This window comes from Papaver somniferum, unplaced genomic scaffold (genome assembly GCF_003573695.1).
Source record: "Papaver somniferum cultivar HN1 unplaced genomic scaffold, ASM357369v1 unplaced-scaffold_15, whole genome shotgun sequence".
Classification (NCBI taxonomy): Eukaryota; Viridiplantae; Streptophyta; class Magnoliopsida; order Ranunculales; family Papaveraceae; genus Papaver; species Papaver somniferum.
The window spans coordinates 1,984,099-2,003,421 of NW_020624376.1; the positions used below are offsets into that span (position 1 = coordinate 1,984,099).

A 19,323-nucleotide genomic window follows, 5' to 3' on the forward strand; every position below is an offset into this window, starting at 1 on the left:
TGTTGTGTAGTAATTTATGCATGTTATTACGTGCTTTGTTAATGTGATATGTTTTACTTCGTGATTATCCGTACCGCGTGCTGTACCACTGTGCCGATTAGTCTTTGTTTTTAATAGGAAAAAAGATACATTGAGAAACTTAAACTAGATTTACATAAGAGGAACATTTCATGAGATCTCCAAACTCGTGAGCGGAGACTCGATCCGCTGACCTCCTACTTAACAGTCAGGCTCCTGGCCAACTGGGCTAACCCCTGATGGTTTGTGCCGATTAGTCCGATCCATCCCAACACATGAAACTACCTTGCTATGCTGCGTCATATAAATGTCCTGACACGACCCAGTTTACACATGTATTCTTTACATGGGATAGTCAAATGAGAATTTTTTATAGACTTTCATAGACTTTTTATTTGAGTGACTCGTGAAGATCGGTATGGCGAAGTGTATATAACAAAAGGTGTGCCCTTAGTAAAAACCATTACAAAAACAAACTTCTTCTTTTTTTCAACCGAGTCAAGTCACTGTTAGATTTTTGTTTAGCATCTGAAAGAATTTGGAGAGAAAGATTGATGTGGTTTTTTAGCAGAAAGGGAAGTCAATCTGGGTTCTCAGCATATAATACAGCTGAAGAAGTAACACATGGAATTGATGCCTCTGGTCTTACTGCCATTGTTACTGGTAGGTACAGCTCACTGTTTATCTTCTTCTTCTTTACTTTATATTGAATGAAATTGCTTGATAGGGTTTAGATTGTTAATGATTCAATTGCTGAATTCTGTCTTAGTTTGGGTATTAGGGGTAAATGTAAGTAAAATTAATGTGTTTTTGGATGTGGGTTTACAATGGAATTTTGTTTTTCTACTTCCAGTTTTAGTGGGATTGATTCTGTAATCAACGGGATCAAATCAGCTTTAATGGGGGTGGATTTGATTTTGGGTTTAAGTTAGTTCCATGAAAATCAGGAATTTTGATGGTTATTGTGCTGAAATTGAAGGATCAATTTGGGGGATGATCTGTTTAAGAGTTTGGAATGAATCTTTGTGGCAGATAGTATTATTGCTGAACCCAAAGAATGATTTTAGTCAGCTACTTAATTAGCTCTCTTTATTTTAATGGCAGGATCATCAAATGGTATTGGCGCTGAGACTGCGCGTGTACTTGCGATGCGCGGAGTTCAAGTAGTCATTGCAGTGAGGAATACGTCTGCAGGTATGGCTGTAAAAGAAACACTAGTAAAGGAAACACCTTCTGCCAAAGTATATGTATTGGAGTTAGATCTTAGTTCCATGGCATCAGTGAGAAAATTTGTTTCCGAATTCAAGGCCTTGAGTCTTCCACTGAACATACTTATGTGAGAATCTGATATGTTCTGTTCTCACTATTCTTCAACAGCTTCGGTTTTACGTTTGCTAAATCCGAAGGTTATGCGGGCGTGTGTTGATTACCTGTTATAGCTGTCTTAATAAGTGATAGTGTGATCTTTATCGTCTTTCTTGCAGTAATAATGCAGGCGCTATATGTCCCTACAAGCTTTCCCCTGACAACATAGAGCTTCAGTTTGCAACAAATTGTTTAGGTATGCTGTGAATTTCGGGTGTAAATATAGAGATCATTATACTGAAAAGAAATTGTTCACAGAGATTGATACGAGGAAGGCCATATTATGCACTGTTTTTTCTCCGGATCCCTTTGATGCAGAAAACATATAGTAGTATTTATATCTTATTTTCTTGCAGGTCATTTTCTTTTGACTGATCTTTTGTTGGAGACTATGAAATGGACTGCATCTCGAGGTAACATAGAAGGAAAAATTATCAATGTTTCTTCTGAAGGTTACAAGTTGGCATACAGAGAAGGGATCCGCTTCGATAAACTTAACGATGAATCATGGTACATAACTTAACGATGTATTTTAGATCTTGTTGCTGTCTCGCTAACATCAAAAGTAGGTAGATTTTTATTTTTATTTTTGGAATTAATGAAGTTTTAAAAAAAGCTAGTTAATTAGTCTGTTGTTTATTTATTCTGCCTTCTGAGGTTTGTAATCTATACTTGGGAATAGAATTAAAAGTGCAAAGCGTCGGACCTTTGACTTGTAGGTACAATAGGTTTGGGGCATATGGGCAATCAAAACTTGCAAATATATTGCATGCTAATGAGCTCAGTAGACGCCTAAAGGTGCATTTTTCTCAAAGATGCTAACCTTTCTAGATTCTTATCTTATTACGAAATACGAATACTGTTCTTCTTATAAGCATATTCTGATCATAAACATGTGTGGAAGTTGTAAGTAGAAGCTACAATCATTTGGAAGTTTCTTTGTTGAATAACAGGAAGATGGGATGGAAATAACTGCAAATTCACTTCATCCAGGAGCAATTGTGACAAATCTTTGGCATAATAGCAGCACCGTTTCTGGTAAATCACTCTTTAAGTTTTCTTGGGTTAAGAGTCTTTTGACTGGTATGCCTCTATGTTGTGAAAGGCGAGCAAGGGCTTTCCTAGGCGGCCAAGCCGCTCGAGTCGACCAGAGGGCGCCTCGCCAATAAGGCACCCACGGTGCAAAAGGCGTGAGCAACTACCCTTTGTAAAAAAAGATCTGGTTGCCTTGGGCATGCCTAGGCGCAAAAGGTGTGAGGCGAAGGGTTTGGCGCCTCGCCTCGCGCCTCACACAACATTGGTATGGTTTGTGAGAAAAGTATTCTGTATTTGGGAACAATGGAAATTGCCTTCAGCTTATGAATACACTTGAGAAAAAAAGTTCATAGCACTCTTAATAGTAATAATGTTATAATTATAAACTTGATCAAGTACTAATTAAAAACACTTGCCACCAGATCAAGTATGCTGTCTGACCATGCTCATTATGTTGTATGCTGAGTTCGAAATAGGGAGTTTCTGAGTTGCTCTACCCATAAAGAGTTACAATGTGTTCAATTATTACTAAGAGATTATACCCTCTGTATTTTTCTTCTCTGTGATGTTGAGTTCAAACCTTCTACACTGTGTGTCTCTGTTGTCTAGTTTGAGGTTTCACACAAGTGATATTAATTGATAGGCTTTTGTAGGTTGGTTAACTAAAGCTTTCGGGTCTACTGTAGAAAAACTTTTGGTGAAAAATGTTAAGCAGGTTGGTATTGTGCATCTATCATGTTAAGCAGTTCTTTTCTTCATACAAAAACTTGTCTAGTGATCTTACTTACCTTGTAGTTTTTCTTGGTGCTACCATGAATCATGGTTGTGTAGGGAGCATCAACGACATGCTATGCTGCATTACATCCAAACGTCAAAGGTGTAAGTGGAAAGTATTTTGTGGACAACAACATTTCAGTACCAAACGCACAAGCTACAGATACTGAATTAGCCAAGAAACTATGGGATTTCAGCATGACATTGATCCACCAGGGGCGGAAGCACAGGTTGACAAAACCTGGCCGTAGTCCCCCCCTTCTTCTTGTAAAACCTTACCAAGTTAAGATTTTACCCTTATCCAAAATATAAAAGTTCGGTTTAGTCCACCAAGCGCGCATCGATTTAGTCCACCAAGCGCTCCTCGATTTAGTCCACCAAGCATAGCAGTTTAGTCCACAAGAAGAACAGAGAAAAGAAAAGATGGAGGGTTAGCTACTTAATTGAAATTCACTGCGATTATTGTTCACAAGATCAACTAGGTATGGATTTTTCTTCTATACTTCTTATTATCATCCACAAGAGCAATACCTAATTAGTTATTATTTTGTTTCATGATTAGGTTTTACAGAATTTGAAAGAACTTAATGATGTGAACTTTCTTCTATGATTTTGGTTCTTCTCTGGGTTTGATTTATCTTTTTTTATCAATGAATCTAGGGGGTTTTGTTAGCATTGTTGCTATATAGTTGAGATTATCATGATGCAGATGCTTACAGGTATGTCTACTAGTCGTCAAGGGCCTCAGCGAGGAAGAACTACTTTGGAAACATATTTCAGACCTGCAAATCCCGAAGTTTTCCAGGTGATAGAACATATTTCTGAGGCAACAAGCCTGATGACTTGGCTACAATAGATGTTGATTGGTTCCACCTTGCAATCATAGGGGTTTAAAGATTGGCTTGTTGATTTGAGGTTGAATTTAACTGAACTCAGATTTGTGTGCATCTGTATTGTTGTACTAGGAGCTGAAATGATTTTCGGAAGTAGTTTGAGTTTCATGGGTATTTGATAATTTTATGAATGGTTGAAGCTTGTGGTGAACTGGTGAGAGTTTTATGGTTATTCCATGAGGATGAGATATTGTTCCCACTAAATGTATAGCAAATGAGACTATATGAAAGCAGTTTGAATGGTTATTTTAATCTAACTTGTTCCATTGGTATTTATATGGTTATAATCTTTTTCCCAAGTTTTTGAAATTTAGGAAGGTATGGAACACTGTCGAGAAGTACAAGAAAGGAGAAGTACACTTTGCTCATTTATGGTAATATGCTCACGAGGAGATTGTTGCAACTACTCGGGTGCCATGGAGATCTATCTACCAACCGCGATTTCCTCATTTTACCATCACTGTTGTAAGAGTAAGATTCATGATCTTTCTACATTGCAATAGTACTCTATCTTAGAGAACTTTTAAATTTTTTATCTCTTTCTGGCGGTAAAACAGAACATTTGAGTTTTTTTTGGTGTGATCGCTGCACATAGCTATGTCAAATGACTAACTTGCTCTAAAACACAACATTCTAGTTTTTTTTTTTGTTTTTTTTTTAATTTTTGGGTGCCATGGACATCTTAGGCACAGGTATACCAATTGACTTTCATGATTCGTCTAACTTCAATAAATATGCCAAAAGAATTACATTTTCCTTCCCTTGATCACGTTCTTGGTTAGATAGGTTACAATCTAGTTCGAGCAAAAGATCATGATAAGCACACTATCTGTAATTTAGTATGTAAGATTCATGTACTGTTTCTTTATTCTAATGAAACCTAAGTGAGTGATATGTTCTGCAGGAACTTGAGGATGGAACGGTTTTTGTCCGGCTGGCACACCTTTACAAGGTAAAATAAAGCTGCCTCTTTTTTCTTGCTGTTTTATTAATTCTGGGAATAGACGTGCGGCAATTTATTTTTTTAGCCCCTCTTCATTTTGAATTTCCTGGTACCGCCGCTAGATCCACAATTGTTTGAATTGCTTGTGTAATACCTGTGATTGTTAGCGAAGTTGCAAGTAGCAATCAGTTCGATTCCTCGTTGTTTTATTTACATTCAAGTAGAGCAGATAAGTGTTCTTTTGCCTATTGGTTTGGATTCATGTCTTACAGAAGGATTGTGAGATGTAAATGTAAATCAAGAGAGCACAACTGTGTTAAATTTTGGTGAACTTGTTTTACATGGATTCCATGAATAGCATGCATCGTACATCATCAACGTCTGTTTCACAAGTCGTCCAAGCCAAATTGCACAGCAGATTTAAATTTTTATATTGTTTGGGTCAATTCGTAAATTTCAGGTTAAGCAATCTATTCGATGAAAGATGATCTCAGAAGTGTGGACATATTGTTTCATGTGTTTACCTGGCTGCGACAGGATGAATACAGTTATCTAACTGAATCAAATGTGTACAGAGTCCAGGGACGGAGCTAGAAATTACATTCAAGGGGGGCAAACTTATATAAATTTAATTCAAGGGGGGCAAATAACAAATTTTTCTGATAAATACTAAGGAATTTTAAGGACTTTTAAGAGAATATCATTTTTTTTAGGGGGGGCGGGAGCCACCCTTGGTTAAGCTGTAGCTCCGTCCCTGACAGAGTCCAGTAACAGTTCGTGTAATTGCTCTGATTTGGAAATGTTGTGTGGATCCTGATAAATGGAATTGGATTGGTACGTCCCAAACTGATAGGAGTAGCAGCCGTGTTGGCTTGTTCAACTTTCCAAGGTACTACTTCCTGACTTGCTCTTGCAATTTTCTTTTTCCTTCCTCTGAAATTTTTCCAGTCTTTCTCCATATATAGGGTTAGAATTTGCATTACTATCTTTCGAAATTGATGAAGAGATGAACTTTCCAATGTCTTCTACTGAGAATATTACTGCGTTTATCACAAAACTATTATATATTTTCTTTCTACTTTGTTATGTTTGAGAACCCTATAAGCAATGAGCCTCAAATTAATCTAGAATTGGTGATAAAGGCAGTTATTATGTTTAACCATAATAAGATCATAATGCATTAAGTTAAAAGAAATGCCAGTTCCAAGAAGTTTATTAAGCAAATTAAGAGCCATTTACAAACAAAGAAAAGCAGAAACATTCTTTAAGTCTTTGGGTTATCTAGTAAAGTGTGCTGGGAAGACGTGGGTGAAGGTAAACTTCAAGTGGGGTTACTTTGGGCATGGTTAAACCCGGACCTTCAGCCATGTCTATTACTAGTCCAGTTGATGTGTCGAAATTGAATGCATGAAGTAGGCAAGCTAGTGACATATGAAGTGTCTGAATGGCTAAATTGATCCCTGGGCACATCCTTCGTCCTGATCCAAACGGTGTGTACACAAAATGTTGACCTTTAAAGTCCAAATTTGCCGCTTCACCACCAGTACCACCATTGAGCTGTGAAAGAAACCTCTCTGGCTTAAACTCTAGTGGGTTTGACCACACTTGAGGATCACGATGCAGTTTCCACAGGTTAACCAACAAGCGTGTGCCTGCTTTCACTTTATACCCACCTATATTGCAGTCTTCGATAGCCTCGTGGGGTATGGAGATTGGGGCTGCAGAGTACAGCCGGAGTGTTTCCTTGATCATTGCTTGGACGTAGACCAGGTCATTGATGTCATGTTCCTGTATGTTTCGATCCTTGCCGACTACAGTGTCAAGCTCTTCTTGGGCCTTCTGTAAGACATTAGGATTGGTGAGCAGTTGTGAGAGAGCCCATGTCATTGACACTGATGTTGTGTCTGAGACAGCTAAGGTAAGTGCCTGCAAGATCAGCAAACCATGTAAAAATAAAAAGGTGTTAAAATAGTGTTTCATTGCTTTGTTGATATGGTGAATTCCTGTTGGACCTTGCTAAACATCCATCAATTTATTTTTCGGATAGGCTAACTTGTGTTACTCCAGTTTCCAGGTAGCAGAGAATGATTACCTTTTGGTATTTTTTATGTGGATACTGCACGCTGTTGTTATAGCGGAGCAGCACCGTGCCTTTAGTAATAAAAATTGACTTTTCATTTAATATTCAGGATAAAGAGATGCAAAGGAGTTAATGTACCAGACAGGTGGCTTTGATGGCAGTATCTCGACTGTAATCAAAGAAGAGATCATCCTTCTCTTCATCAAGAACTGATACCAACACGTCCATGAAGTCGTTCTCATCATTACTGTTGTCTGCTGGTCCATGTGATTGTGTCCGCGATCTCTTTTTTTCTCGATGCTCTTCAAGCCATTTTTCAGCAATCAAGTCCATCTCTTTAGCTATCCTCTTCATGTGTTTCTTTTGCCCATCTATATCCAGCCTCCCAAGGAACGGAAGAGCATCAGATGCAACGGTAACTCCTGCTAGTCTGAAATATTCTGAGATGGTTTTGTGAAGCTTTTCACTCTCCTCTTTCTCTATTTCAGTGTCATCCTCAGTGTAGAGAGCCTTTCCTACAACCAACTTTAACACTGTATTCAAGGTTAGATCTCCAAACACTCGAGTCATATCGACTTTAACCGGTACAGAAGTTGCAGCTTTATGCTTGATTTGGTTTTGGTTTTGGCTTTTCATCCAACCTTGGTATAATGTTTTTATGCAGTGTTTGATCTCTGAATTGGTGACATGCTTGAGCAACTCGAGACGCTTATGGGAGAGTAGAAATCTTACGTATCTCACGCCAGTAAGGACCATAAAAGGCGAAACCAACCATGGCAAAGTCGTAACCGAGGTACTTGCCAGAAGCAGTAGATGGGCGACTAGCAAGGAACTTGTCGTTGACAGTGAAGCATTCTTTAGACAGCTCCCAACTACTCACAACTAGTGTTGGGTACATCCCGAACCGGACCATGAAAATACTTCCATACTTGTCAGCCATGTCGCCAAGGATTTTGGACAGAGGTGTAGATCCTGCCAATTGAGGAAGATGACCTATAATGGGCCATGCACCTCTGGAGGTGGTATCTGTGACAGTTTCGTATCGTTGGGATCGTTGTCTCTGGGTTTCATATTTCTTGGCCTCATAACTGAGATCCATAGATAGTAGAAGAAGGATAAGCAAGCAAACAAGCCTGCAATACTTGCAAACGGGAAGTACTGGTAAATGAAATCTACCATTTTTTAGCATACGGAGACGATGATAACAAGAAGGTGAGTGGGTGACTATCTTCAAGGGGAACTGATAAAGGATGGTATGAACAATACTCGAGCATTATCTCTTTTGAAACTGATATATGACTAATGTAAGTCAAATTAGGTGTCCAAGTATGATAATATTTTCTTTCAAAAACCAAGAAACGGTCACATGTGGATATCTTTGGTTCACAAGCTTTTTGTTTTGATCCATATGGAGAATTTTTGGTTGGACATTTGCTACATGGCCGGCCAGTTCTTTTCAACAGGAAATTGACCATAAATGTGCTGGCAGGACACACTTCACACCTCCAGGTGACCACATACCTGGTCTCTGTGGCAATTCTTGTGGCAACAAGCTGTTTGTTTTGCAGTACTTTCATGTTCACAGTGGTCCTGGATAAATATATTTGCTTCGACCTGGATGTGAAACTGGTGGTCAAGGCAGTTACTGGTATCCACCAGAAAGTAGCTTGGGAGAATCACTCACTTGCATTTGATATTAATACTAGGTCAAGTAATCAATCTTCATGGACTTGCAAGTTCATTGGAAGAAAATGTAGTAAGCCAGCGGACAAGTTAGCTAGGCATGCTAGGATTTATAAGCTTTCAAAAGTTTTATTGTTGGTGCAGTATTGGAGGATGCAAAAAACCATGTTATTTCTGATTCCTAAGCAACCAAATGTCTCTTTGCATCAGAAAAAGAAAATGGTACTGGATAAATGAAGAAGCAAAAGATTGGCAACAAAACAGATATAAGTACCTTAACCCGAATCGAAGGATTAGTTCTTAACCTCATTGATTGATTGAAACTTTCATTGAAGTTTTTTATAAACACTTAACACAATTATGAACACCAATACACTTTGTTCATGCATAACTGAACAAATTAAACTATGTTGAATTCCGATTATGGCGATTCGATAAGTTTAGCACTTAACACCTTGTGTTCGTTACCTCGTTTGATGATTGATTCTTCAAACTCCGTTGCATCATAAGCAATTTTTAGGATTCCATCGTTACAAAATCCGTATTCGTCAGCAGATTTATGAAGCAGCTTTAAGAATTCCTCATCATGTAATGTTCTTGTTTGTATCATGAAACGTTTGCTAGTTTCATTAGTCGTACCTACACATACCGGAATGTATCCTTTAGGTACCAACGGTGTAGGTTCTCCCAAACGCTTGTAACTACTTCTGCTTCGTCCTATCAACACTTTGCTTAGTTTACTGGTTTTGTTTCCCATTACTAGAACTCCTGCAACATTCAACTCTGAGAGTTGATTTTCCAGGATAAGTTTACGTAAACGAGGGAGAGATATAGAACCGTGCAACAGGTACGAAGGCAGTGCAGTACAAAGGATACGACGAATATACTATGTACGGGTCATAGGTTATGCCAATGTATGCGACTTATTCAACAGTCTTGGGTGTTTATGATTGTGACATATATTTGTATTCTAAGGTGTGGATGGGGGATGGCATGCCGTGAAGACAAAGTTGATTGTGACAAACATTCCATTCATTCCATATTGTCGTCGATAAGGTTATTTTCAGAGTAGACTCTACGTGAATTTGTGGTTTACGGACGATGCAAAAGCACTTCTAGTGTCAACTTTGGATTGGCATTCAGGATAGTAACATACGCCAAAAATTATTTCAAAGCATATAAACTAATGTTGCATACAATAAAAAATCGATCTCGCTCGTTATTTTGAATAAATGTTGCTTACGATAAAAAAAATTTAGGTATTTGGTATAAACACTTCACAATAGTAATATTGCACTAGTATTTTGCGGTATGTAACCCAAAAGATGTCTCATTGCTAACAGCATCTCCAATGCAAGAGATCTAGGTCATCATAATTGGAGATTTTATTAGCACCTTTTTCTTTGTGGGTCATTATTAAATGATAAAGAAAGATAAAAATAAAAAGTTTAATTAAAGTTCATTTCTAACCCCCAAAGTCTTATGTAACAAACTTTATTTAAATTTGAGGAGGGATCTCCTAATATTTTTATTCTCACACTATCTCATATTTTGGATGTGATTTTTGCGATTAAAAATCAAACTGATTTGAAGCTAATATTTTGGGGAAATGTTTCTCTTACCAAGTTATACATGCTTACCAAAAAATTATATTATAGCGGCTCCAAACTTTTGATTCTTAGGGCTCACAAGATGACAAAATAGACGGTCATGAAATAGTAATCAACAAAACCCGTTAACCTATTAATTTTGTTAATGGTTGGGGTGTACACAATGCCCGGAAGCCTGCGGCCTGCCATGTACCGTCTGGGTCCGAAGGAGCCCATCGGCGCCCGACATCCTGTCATGGGCTTGCCTGGCCTGCCCGATAGTCTGTTTAGTTACCCGGCCTGCCTGATTGTCGATAGCCTGAAATAAAATTTGATACTAGTGTGATGGATTTCTCAAGACTTAAACTTCAAATTTGGACAATTTGCTGGGGTTAGAGAAAATTTTGAATTACATTTCACAATAATGAATATGAATTGCGTGAACTATCATTTGAACGAGTAACGAATTATCTCTTGGGCCCGTGGCCTACCCAGCCCGACCTGGCCTGGCCTGCCTGTTAAACTTAATGGGTAGTAAGGACTACAAGCCCGTCCGGCACGGCCTGTGCTATAATCGCTCTTGGGCTAGCCTGCCCGGCCCGATGTACACCCCTTGATGGTAATATCCTCCATTAGTTAGTGTTAATAATTAGATTAACTAAATTAAGTATGATTAGTTATTAAGTTTGACTAATTTATAGTTAGGGTTTGAAAATTAAAATTAAAATCATTTTTTTTTAATTTAACATACGGTTGGGACTCCGAACCGTAAAAAAAATCAAGTTAAGATACAGTTGAGAGTTTATATTTTCCCAACCGTAACTGCCATATACGGTTGGAACTCCCAACCGTAGAAAAACCCAGGTTCAAATACGGTTGGGAGCTCATATTTTCCCAACCGTATAATTGAGTTACGGTTGGGAAAACCAATATTTCCTAACCATATGTGATTCTGAAACTGTTTCAAAATCTCTAATTTGATCAAATCCAACCTATTTATGCGATCAAAAGCAACAAAAAAGGTTGGTTTTTCGATTATTACCTAACTGAAGTAATTACTTGCGGAGAATCGATGATTAACCGTCGTTGAAAAAAAATATTGATTAGGCTTAGGTTTAGTTTTTGGTTTTAGGTTAATTATTTAAGGTTAATAAGGTAGTAATAAATATAATTAAAGAATATTTTTGTATTTTTGTTATGGGTGAAATGTCCCCTTATCCACATTTGGGGCACTTGAATCTATGAGAACCCTCAAAAAAAAAAACTTGGAGCCCTTATAATAAGTTTCTTACCAAAAATGAGTACATTTCGAAATGTATAACACCGTCATCTACTGTTTTGAAAATAAACTGTTGACAATCAACGGATTTTCAGCCATTGAAATTAAGATCGCCAGATTGTGAGGTTTTATATTTTAGAATGTACCCATTTTTTGCAAGCATGATAACTTGGTAAGAGAAACATATGCCCAAAATATTATCTAAATCCGTTACGGCTTGAATGTTTCTTGTTGACTTCTCTAACGTTTTCAATTTGGTGTGACGGTCTCATTTCATTAAGGAAGTTCAGCTTCATTGTCCAGGTATTTCACGTTGGGTGGAATTTTGTTATAATAATCCTGCTAGACTTTATTATGACCAATATATATTGTCCTCGGCTCTTGGTGTTCAGCAAGGGGACCCATTTGGTCCTTTGTTGTTTGCTTTGACACTCCATCCACTTGTGAAAACCATTACTTCTCGGTGCAAACTTGATTTACATGCCTGGTACCTCGATGATGGGACTATTATTGGGGACACTCTTGAGGTGTCCAAAGCACTCAACATCATAGAAGCAGAGGGCCCTGATAGAGGTTTACATATTAACATTAAGAAAACAGAGGTTTTTTGGCCTACTGCGGATCCTAGAAGTTTTGAAGAAGATGTTTTCCCTCCAGATATTGGCAGGCCAACCAATGGTGTTAAACTTTTTTTTTTTTGGGGGGGGGGGGGGGGGGGCAGTGAGTCTGGATTTGAATTTCATTAGTGACATGGCCTTGAGTAGAGTTCGCAAGACTATTCAGCTTATGTCCGCTATAAAAAAACTTAAGGACCCTCAGAGTGAGATGTTACTGCTTCGCAACTGTACCGGTCTATCCAGATTGTACTTTGCTATGCGTACCACCAACCCTACAGCTCTTCAGCAAGCCACAAAACTTTTTGATGATCATTTATTTCAGTATCTGAGACTTTTGATCGCAGGTGATGGGGTCGGTTTTGGTCCTTTACAACAGCGTTTAGCTACTTTACCCATCAAAGATGGTGGTCTTGGCATTTATACTATGGCAGACACTCGCAACTATTGATACCTTGCCTCCCAGAGTCAGACGGTTTCGGTACAAAAGTTGATTCTTGGTAGTTTATTCCCATCAGACAGTTTCTGCTCATCAGTCGGCTCTTCAGAACTTCATCCAGGTTTGTGGTCTTTCTTCTAATTTTTGCGTTGATGATACTTCCCCCCCTTCTATGCACTCCCTGGAAGTTACTTATTTTGACGCAGTTAAAAGGCAAATCCCCGCCCAATTTTCTATGTATGTAAGAGATTCCGTTCTGTGGCAATGCAATCGGTTTAAACATGCTCAAGACTATCTTTTGGCCATACCTATTAGCGGTCTGAATCAATGCCTCGGACCAACACAATTTAGAGCTGTTGTTTGTTACCGCCTTGGTATCCCCTTGTTCGTCGAAGGTGGCTTATGTTCAAGCTGCAATAAACCAATGGATATTTTTGGTGATCACGCTCTTCATTGTGCCAAGAATGTTAGGGTCAAGTTTCGGCATGATCATGTACGTGACATTGTTGTTGATATATGTTACAAAGCTGGTGTGCCTGCTCGCAAAGAAGTTTCCCTTGGTTTTTTGTCAGATGACAACAAGGATTTGCGCCCTGCTGATATCCTTGTTCATAGTTGGGAGAATGGCCAAGATGTTTGTATGGATGTTACAGGCGTTCCCCCTTCACAGGTGAAGGTGTTTGTGCTTTTATTCCGGGTCAAGCTATTGTGAAGGATGTTTTGCGCAAACGTACCAAATGTTTAGATCAATGCGCTTCGCATGGTTATGGGCTGGGTGTTCTAGTATTTTCCACGTTGGGAGAGCTTGGGGAGGATTTTTTGCGTTTTTTTAAGAGGTTGAAGAATTATCTTGTTATCAATGACATTAGTAGGAGAGTAGGTAAATTTATTTTTCATAGACTACGGGTTGCTATTCAAAGGGGTGTCGGCGCCCAACTAGTTGCTAGGCTACCACTTAAAGCTTTGTACGAATAATTTTAGTTTTGTTATTTTTATACTGATTTGTTTGGTTTTTAATCGCAAAAATCACGTCCAACATGTGAGATAGTGTGAGAATAAAAGTGTAAAGGGATCCTTCCTTTTTAAATCTAGAGACAAATGTTGATGTGGATACAAGAGATCCAAGGTCATGAAGAAAATATAATCTAGACCTTCTTTTTAAACCGCCACTTAGCCATGTCATCATTTTTTTTATAATATATACCCTTGTATTGGAGATGAAAACTTATTGGAAAAAGTCTTAAATCCTAGGTTTCATGCTATTTTAGGACCTTCACCCCTTGTATTAGAGACGCTCTAATAAGTTGACAAGTAAGATGATTCACCAGAGTCAGGAGAGCAAGAAATAAACCACATTTCCAATGACTGCATACATATCTTGAGTTTTTTTTATCTTATAAAGTGCAGATTTATTAGCTAGTTATATTCAATTATTGCCCAATCCCTTATGATTAATTGAGTTTGGGAATTAAAGATTTGGAGTTAACAAATGTTGCAACTAATCTAAGACATGTCTGGGATCTCGTTTCTGGGAATGTGACCATTAGATTGAATGGGTGAAGTGCAATTTAATCAAGGGTCAGGTTTTTGGTATTTAAATGTTTTGTAAGACTCCTCTTAGTGTTGGAGGAGAATTTTAGAGCACAAAGATCTTGCTAGACAACATATTGGAGTGGCGGTTGGTTATGGTTCTTATCTTAATTTTTTGAATGATCTGTAGCATCCTAAAGGGAAAGTCGGGGAATGGATTGAACCTCAGGTGTGGGAAGTGTTGGGCATCTCAAATTCTAGTATAGTAGCTTACTTTATCAGAGATGGTGGGATTTTCCATACTGTATGGAGGAGAAAGCAGCGGAGCAGTAACTCAATTATCTAGTGTTGAAATTAATGTTGCTGGGAGCATCTCTTCATCTGGAAACCAGGAGTATCAGGTCAGTTCTCCATAAAAGAAACTCAATTTATTTCTACACATAATCATAAGCCTAGATGAGACTGCTAGTTTGCTTTGATTCAAGCATCATATTCCCAGACACACTTTTATAGCTTGGTTAGCTTTTCAAAGAAGGATAAAAACCAGAAGTAAACTTCTTGAATGGAGAGTAACTCAGGATGCTAGATGTATCCTTTGTGATAGTGGGTATGAGGATGAAGAACATATTTTTCATGAATTGTCAATTTACTACTATCATTTGGAAAGTCTCTCATTTAAAATGGGCTATGTGAAAGATATGGAAAGCAGTCGGGAGGGGGAAGTTGATTGGTGTACTAATGCTTTCTAGAGGTGACTCTTGTGCCACTGTTATAAAAAAATTGGTGCATAACGGTTTTACTTATTTTTTGTGGAGGGAAAGGAATGGAAGAATTTTCAGTGCTTAGTATTCCTCAGCAGATGTTGTTAGTTTTATCATTGTTCAAGATGTTTGGTTTAAAATATTTGCTTATATCCATAAGGGAGTTGAAAACATAAATGCAAGGTTGTTTATGCAGAGGTGGAAGTTGGATTGCTTTTTTATTTTAACGAAGGTGATACTTGTTCATGGCAAGGGCCTAGTGATCAGGATATAATGATTGTATTAGAGCATTGCTCGGTCGAACTCGCATGTGTTGCTATCTCAAGCATTTTTGTCAATGTTAGTGATCAAAACTATAAGTCTTGATTTCTAGTCTACTATAGCTAAGTCTCGTACTAGGATAGAAAGTGTAGTTGAGCTCAAGAACTCCATGGAAATCATCATACAAGATGAAGGACTACTCAAGGAACTGGTGGAACTTCATCGACTAAAAGGTATGTAGAGACTTGAACATATCTATCACTCAAAAGTCTATCTACTCTATCTCCTATCTTGAGACAAAAGTCATTTTGCTATATAGACTTTGATTATATACATTTGCTATTTCGAGCCGAGTTTATCTCGCCTATCTATTTCTCGAAATATGTGTTGGTAAGCTTTCGCTTTGGCCAAGTTCATCTTTACATAGTGACGAAAATCATGATATGTTTCAATCACTTTGAAAATTGCTTTGACGAAAAATGGTTTGTGAATAACAACTATATAACGTCCTATAAGAATATTTCAATGATTGAAATGAGAGTTTAGATTATATAACCAATGTTGGATATAAGCATTGTGTGGAAACACATATATGTATAAGTCATTTTTCCTTGAACCGAAGTTTGCGAACTTTGTTGATCAAGAGAACCGGAACAAGATCCGTGAACTGAGTACGCGAACTGGCGGAAGTTCTCGACCCTATAATATCTGCTGGAGTTTGAGAACTCCATCCGGGAACTTAAGTCCGCGAACTAAGTCTGCGAACTTAAGTTGGTTATATCTAAAGACGATTTTTTGTGAACTTATTTATATTAACTAAGGAATGCTAAATGCAAACCGTGGCTAAAAAATTCATGAACCCATTCAAGTGGATCAAATCTTTTTTGCTTCGATTGTGTCTTGTGTAGTTACATAATATTTCCTTGCAATTGAATAACTCTCTAACTAGTTCATTTGAGTCATTTGAACTAGTTATGGTGAAGAAGAATATGGTTGATATGAAAGTGATCATATGGCTAACCATTTGGTTAACTATTTTTGAACCAACAAATGTACATGTTTGGGTACAGTTACACAAACCTAAAATCGTGCATTTCGTTTGTGTGTAACAAGCTAAGTTTTCGATCCAACAGTTGAAAGATATTAGCTTGAATCTAAATCAGGTTTTCATCTAACAGTGAATATTGAATTATTTGTTACCAAGCTAACATTGATTGCAAACCTTGATTTGAAATACTATATAAGGGAGAACTCTAGCAACTGGGAAACCTAATCGCCACACCTCCTGTGTGATACTAGTTGTATTAGCTAGAGTCGATTCTCCTTTAACCTTAGGTTTCTTCTTGTAAACTAGGTTAACGACTTAAAGACTTCATTGGGATTGTGAATCCAGACCGATACTACTTTCTCGTAGTTGTGTAATCTAATCTTGCATCTTCTATCGTTTTGAGTACAATCATAACGATTGGCTTGAGATTTATATCTCCGATAGGCAAGATATAAAAGTAATCAAAAACATCTTCGTCTTATCGTTTGTGATTCCACAATATCTTCTTTCGCCGCTTTGATTAAGATTATTGTGAGGTGATTGATAATACTAGGCTGTTCTTCGGGAATATAAGTCCGGTTTATCAATTGGTTCCTGTTCACCTTGATTTATCAAAAGGCGGAACAAAAAACTTGTAGGTATTTATGTGGGAGACAGATTTATCTATTCCTGTAGACTTTTCTGTGTGATACAGATTTGTTTATTAAAGTCTTCGACTTTGGGTCGTAGCAACTCTTAGTTGTGGGTGAGATCAGCTAAGGGAATCAAGTGCGTAGTATCCTGCTGGGATCAGAGACGTACGAGCATAACTGTACCTTGGATCAGTGTGATATTGATTGGGTTCAACTACAGTCCAGATCGAAGTTAGTTTGTAGTAGGCTAGTGTCTGTATCGGCTTAATACAGTGTGTGTTCAATCTGGACTAGGTCCCGGGATTTTTCTGCATTTGTGGTTTCCTCATTAACAAAATTTTGGTGTCTGTGTTATTTCTTGTGACGCCCCAACCTAATGACCTGCTTAGCTATAAAGATTACCACCTAATTGAAACTTCAAATCTAGATTAATGATCTTAAGAATCTCAATTACATAAGCTAATCCCAAAGGAAAACCCATACACTCTAATGTTATATAAATGAAGATCTCTCGAGTGATATGAATATAATAATGTGTTGTTTTACATATTAACAAAAAATATACATATACAAAAGCTACGCAACATCTCTAATACGATAAAAGCTTTAAGCTACGAAACGGTTATCTTCGAGCGCACCTTTTCTTCTGATTACTGAAAACTGAAGTGGGAATGAGTGAGCACATCATCCCAAAGGGGTGCCCAATGGAAACAAATAACTTTCAAGTAATCACTAATATGCTTCACAGTGCTAAAGAAGTAGTAATTTAAAACATGTCATCGTGCATAACATGTGTAAGAGTAATTTCCCCAAATACCTCGATATACTATTTCCTCATCTGGGTCATTAACGACATAAATTAGGTTATAAAATAAAAAGTAATAGTATTTCTATTTACGCGCTAGATAGCTATTATATGCACTTCCCGTGCTATGTATTTCCTCATCTGGGCTATAAGACTTAGCAAGGAGCTGTGGGGAGACCACAATCACTCCTCGCGGGGATTTCACTCAAACACACATCAAATTATTCACTCAGCAATAAGCAAGCATCGTAATATATCATTCATGAAAGAATGTTATTGTAATTCCACTTCCTCAGGTATTGCATACCATAATAACAATATCCGTGAAAGACCACCACCGGATGAATCTACAAAAGTGAAACTAGAACAACTAAAATATGTCCTTCAGACCTCGCCAAACTTATTGGAGAAAGAAAAAAGCAGAATAACTCCAGACTCGAATGATAGCGCCATCCACACAGAGTGCCCATACAAACCATGATTCAAGAACTACCATCATAAGTCCCGAAGGTTTTGCAATCAAGCATAATATGCAAACGAATGGATTCTCACAAGAAATTATAAAAGGTAATATTCCCCTATATAACGATATTGCCTCATCTGGGCTATAATAAGCATAAAAGTAGATATAACATTTGGAGAATCCACACAATGCATATTACACTACATACCCAATCATTTACTCACAAATATGCTCATAAGAAATAATGGCACATCATGCTCGCACTAAAAAGAATGCTCAATGATTACAAAAAAGTTACAGAGTTCCCACCTGATTTGATAGAAAGCCACGCCTACCTCGAGATCCTCAATCCACTAGTTCAACCGTTAATTCAATCGTTGTTAATAAAGAGTAACTGCAATTGCAGTGGCAAGCCCCAACTCAACCATTAACAAATCCCATTACCCCATCCATTTCATTCTCCATTCATAATTCAACCATCTTGCAAACAACACCAACATCCAGGTCTTCAACTACCTATTATCATTGCAACAACAATTTCACAATCTCCGTTGCAGCTTAGTTCTTAGCTAATTCACTACTACACTATAAACACCATTCTCACCATTACAAGACTTCCTACCTCAGCTGTATTATATAAACAATGACAGTAACATTATAATTCAATCACAACTGCAACACCAGCCAGCCCTGCACCTGTAAATATTCAATTCAGCTTCAGTTCAACATACGAAACCACCACCACCAAATATCTTCCCCACATACCATGTTTATCCTTCTTAGCTGCACAATCAAACCCTAACAGCTGCAGAACCATTACCCTGATTAACTCATTGATTATCTAAACTCCTTCCCAAACAAGTTCATGCATAACCTAATTCATTCACCATCTACAACAACCAAACATAGTTGTAATCCCCTTATTATCTCACTCCATCAACTTATACCTGAGAGTTAACATCAATGCTAGTTTAAAACTCCATTCCCTGTATCATTTAATCACAAACCATCTTCCTAAAATCAACACAACCTAAACCTCAACCACATCTCCATTTCATATCCATTTCAGGTCTTAGATTCATTAACAATTAGGAAAACTCGACAATTAGAA

General features: G+C 37.7%; 1 protein-coding gene and 1 pseudogene across 1 annotated transcript; one reads left to right on the forward strand and one right to left on the reverse strand.

The window, feature by feature from the left end:
* Positions 1 to 534: 534 nt before the first annotated feature.
* On the forward strand, positions 535 to 8,538 carry LOC113335751 (short-chain dehydrogenase TIC 32, chloroplastic-like). Its single transcript, XM_026581762.1, has 14 exons — positions 535 to 681; positions 1,123 to 1,354; positions 1,503 to 1,579; positions 1,740 to 1,893; positions 2,103 to 2,181; positions 2,337 to 2,421; positions 3,072 to 3,133; positions 3,250 to 3,674; positions 3,912 to 4,556; positions 4,990 to 5,037; positions 5,489 to 5,917; positions 7,218 to 7,523; positions 7,597 to 7,652; positions 7,773 to 8,538. The coding sequence occupies exons 1-8, from the start codon at positions 573 to 575 to the stop codon at positions 3,502 to 3,504; spliced, it is 1,053 nt and encodes a 350-aa protein (XP_026437547.1). The 5' UTR covers positions 535 to 572; the 3' UTR covers positions 3,505 to 3,674; positions 3,912 to 4,556; positions 4,990 to 5,037; positions 5,489 to 5,917; positions 7,218 to 7,523; positions 7,597 to 7,652; positions 7,773 to 8,538.
* On the reverse strand, positions 5,970 to 8,207 carry LOC113335593 (annotated as a pseudogene).
* Positions 8,539 to 19,323: the final 10,785 nt, after the last annotated feature.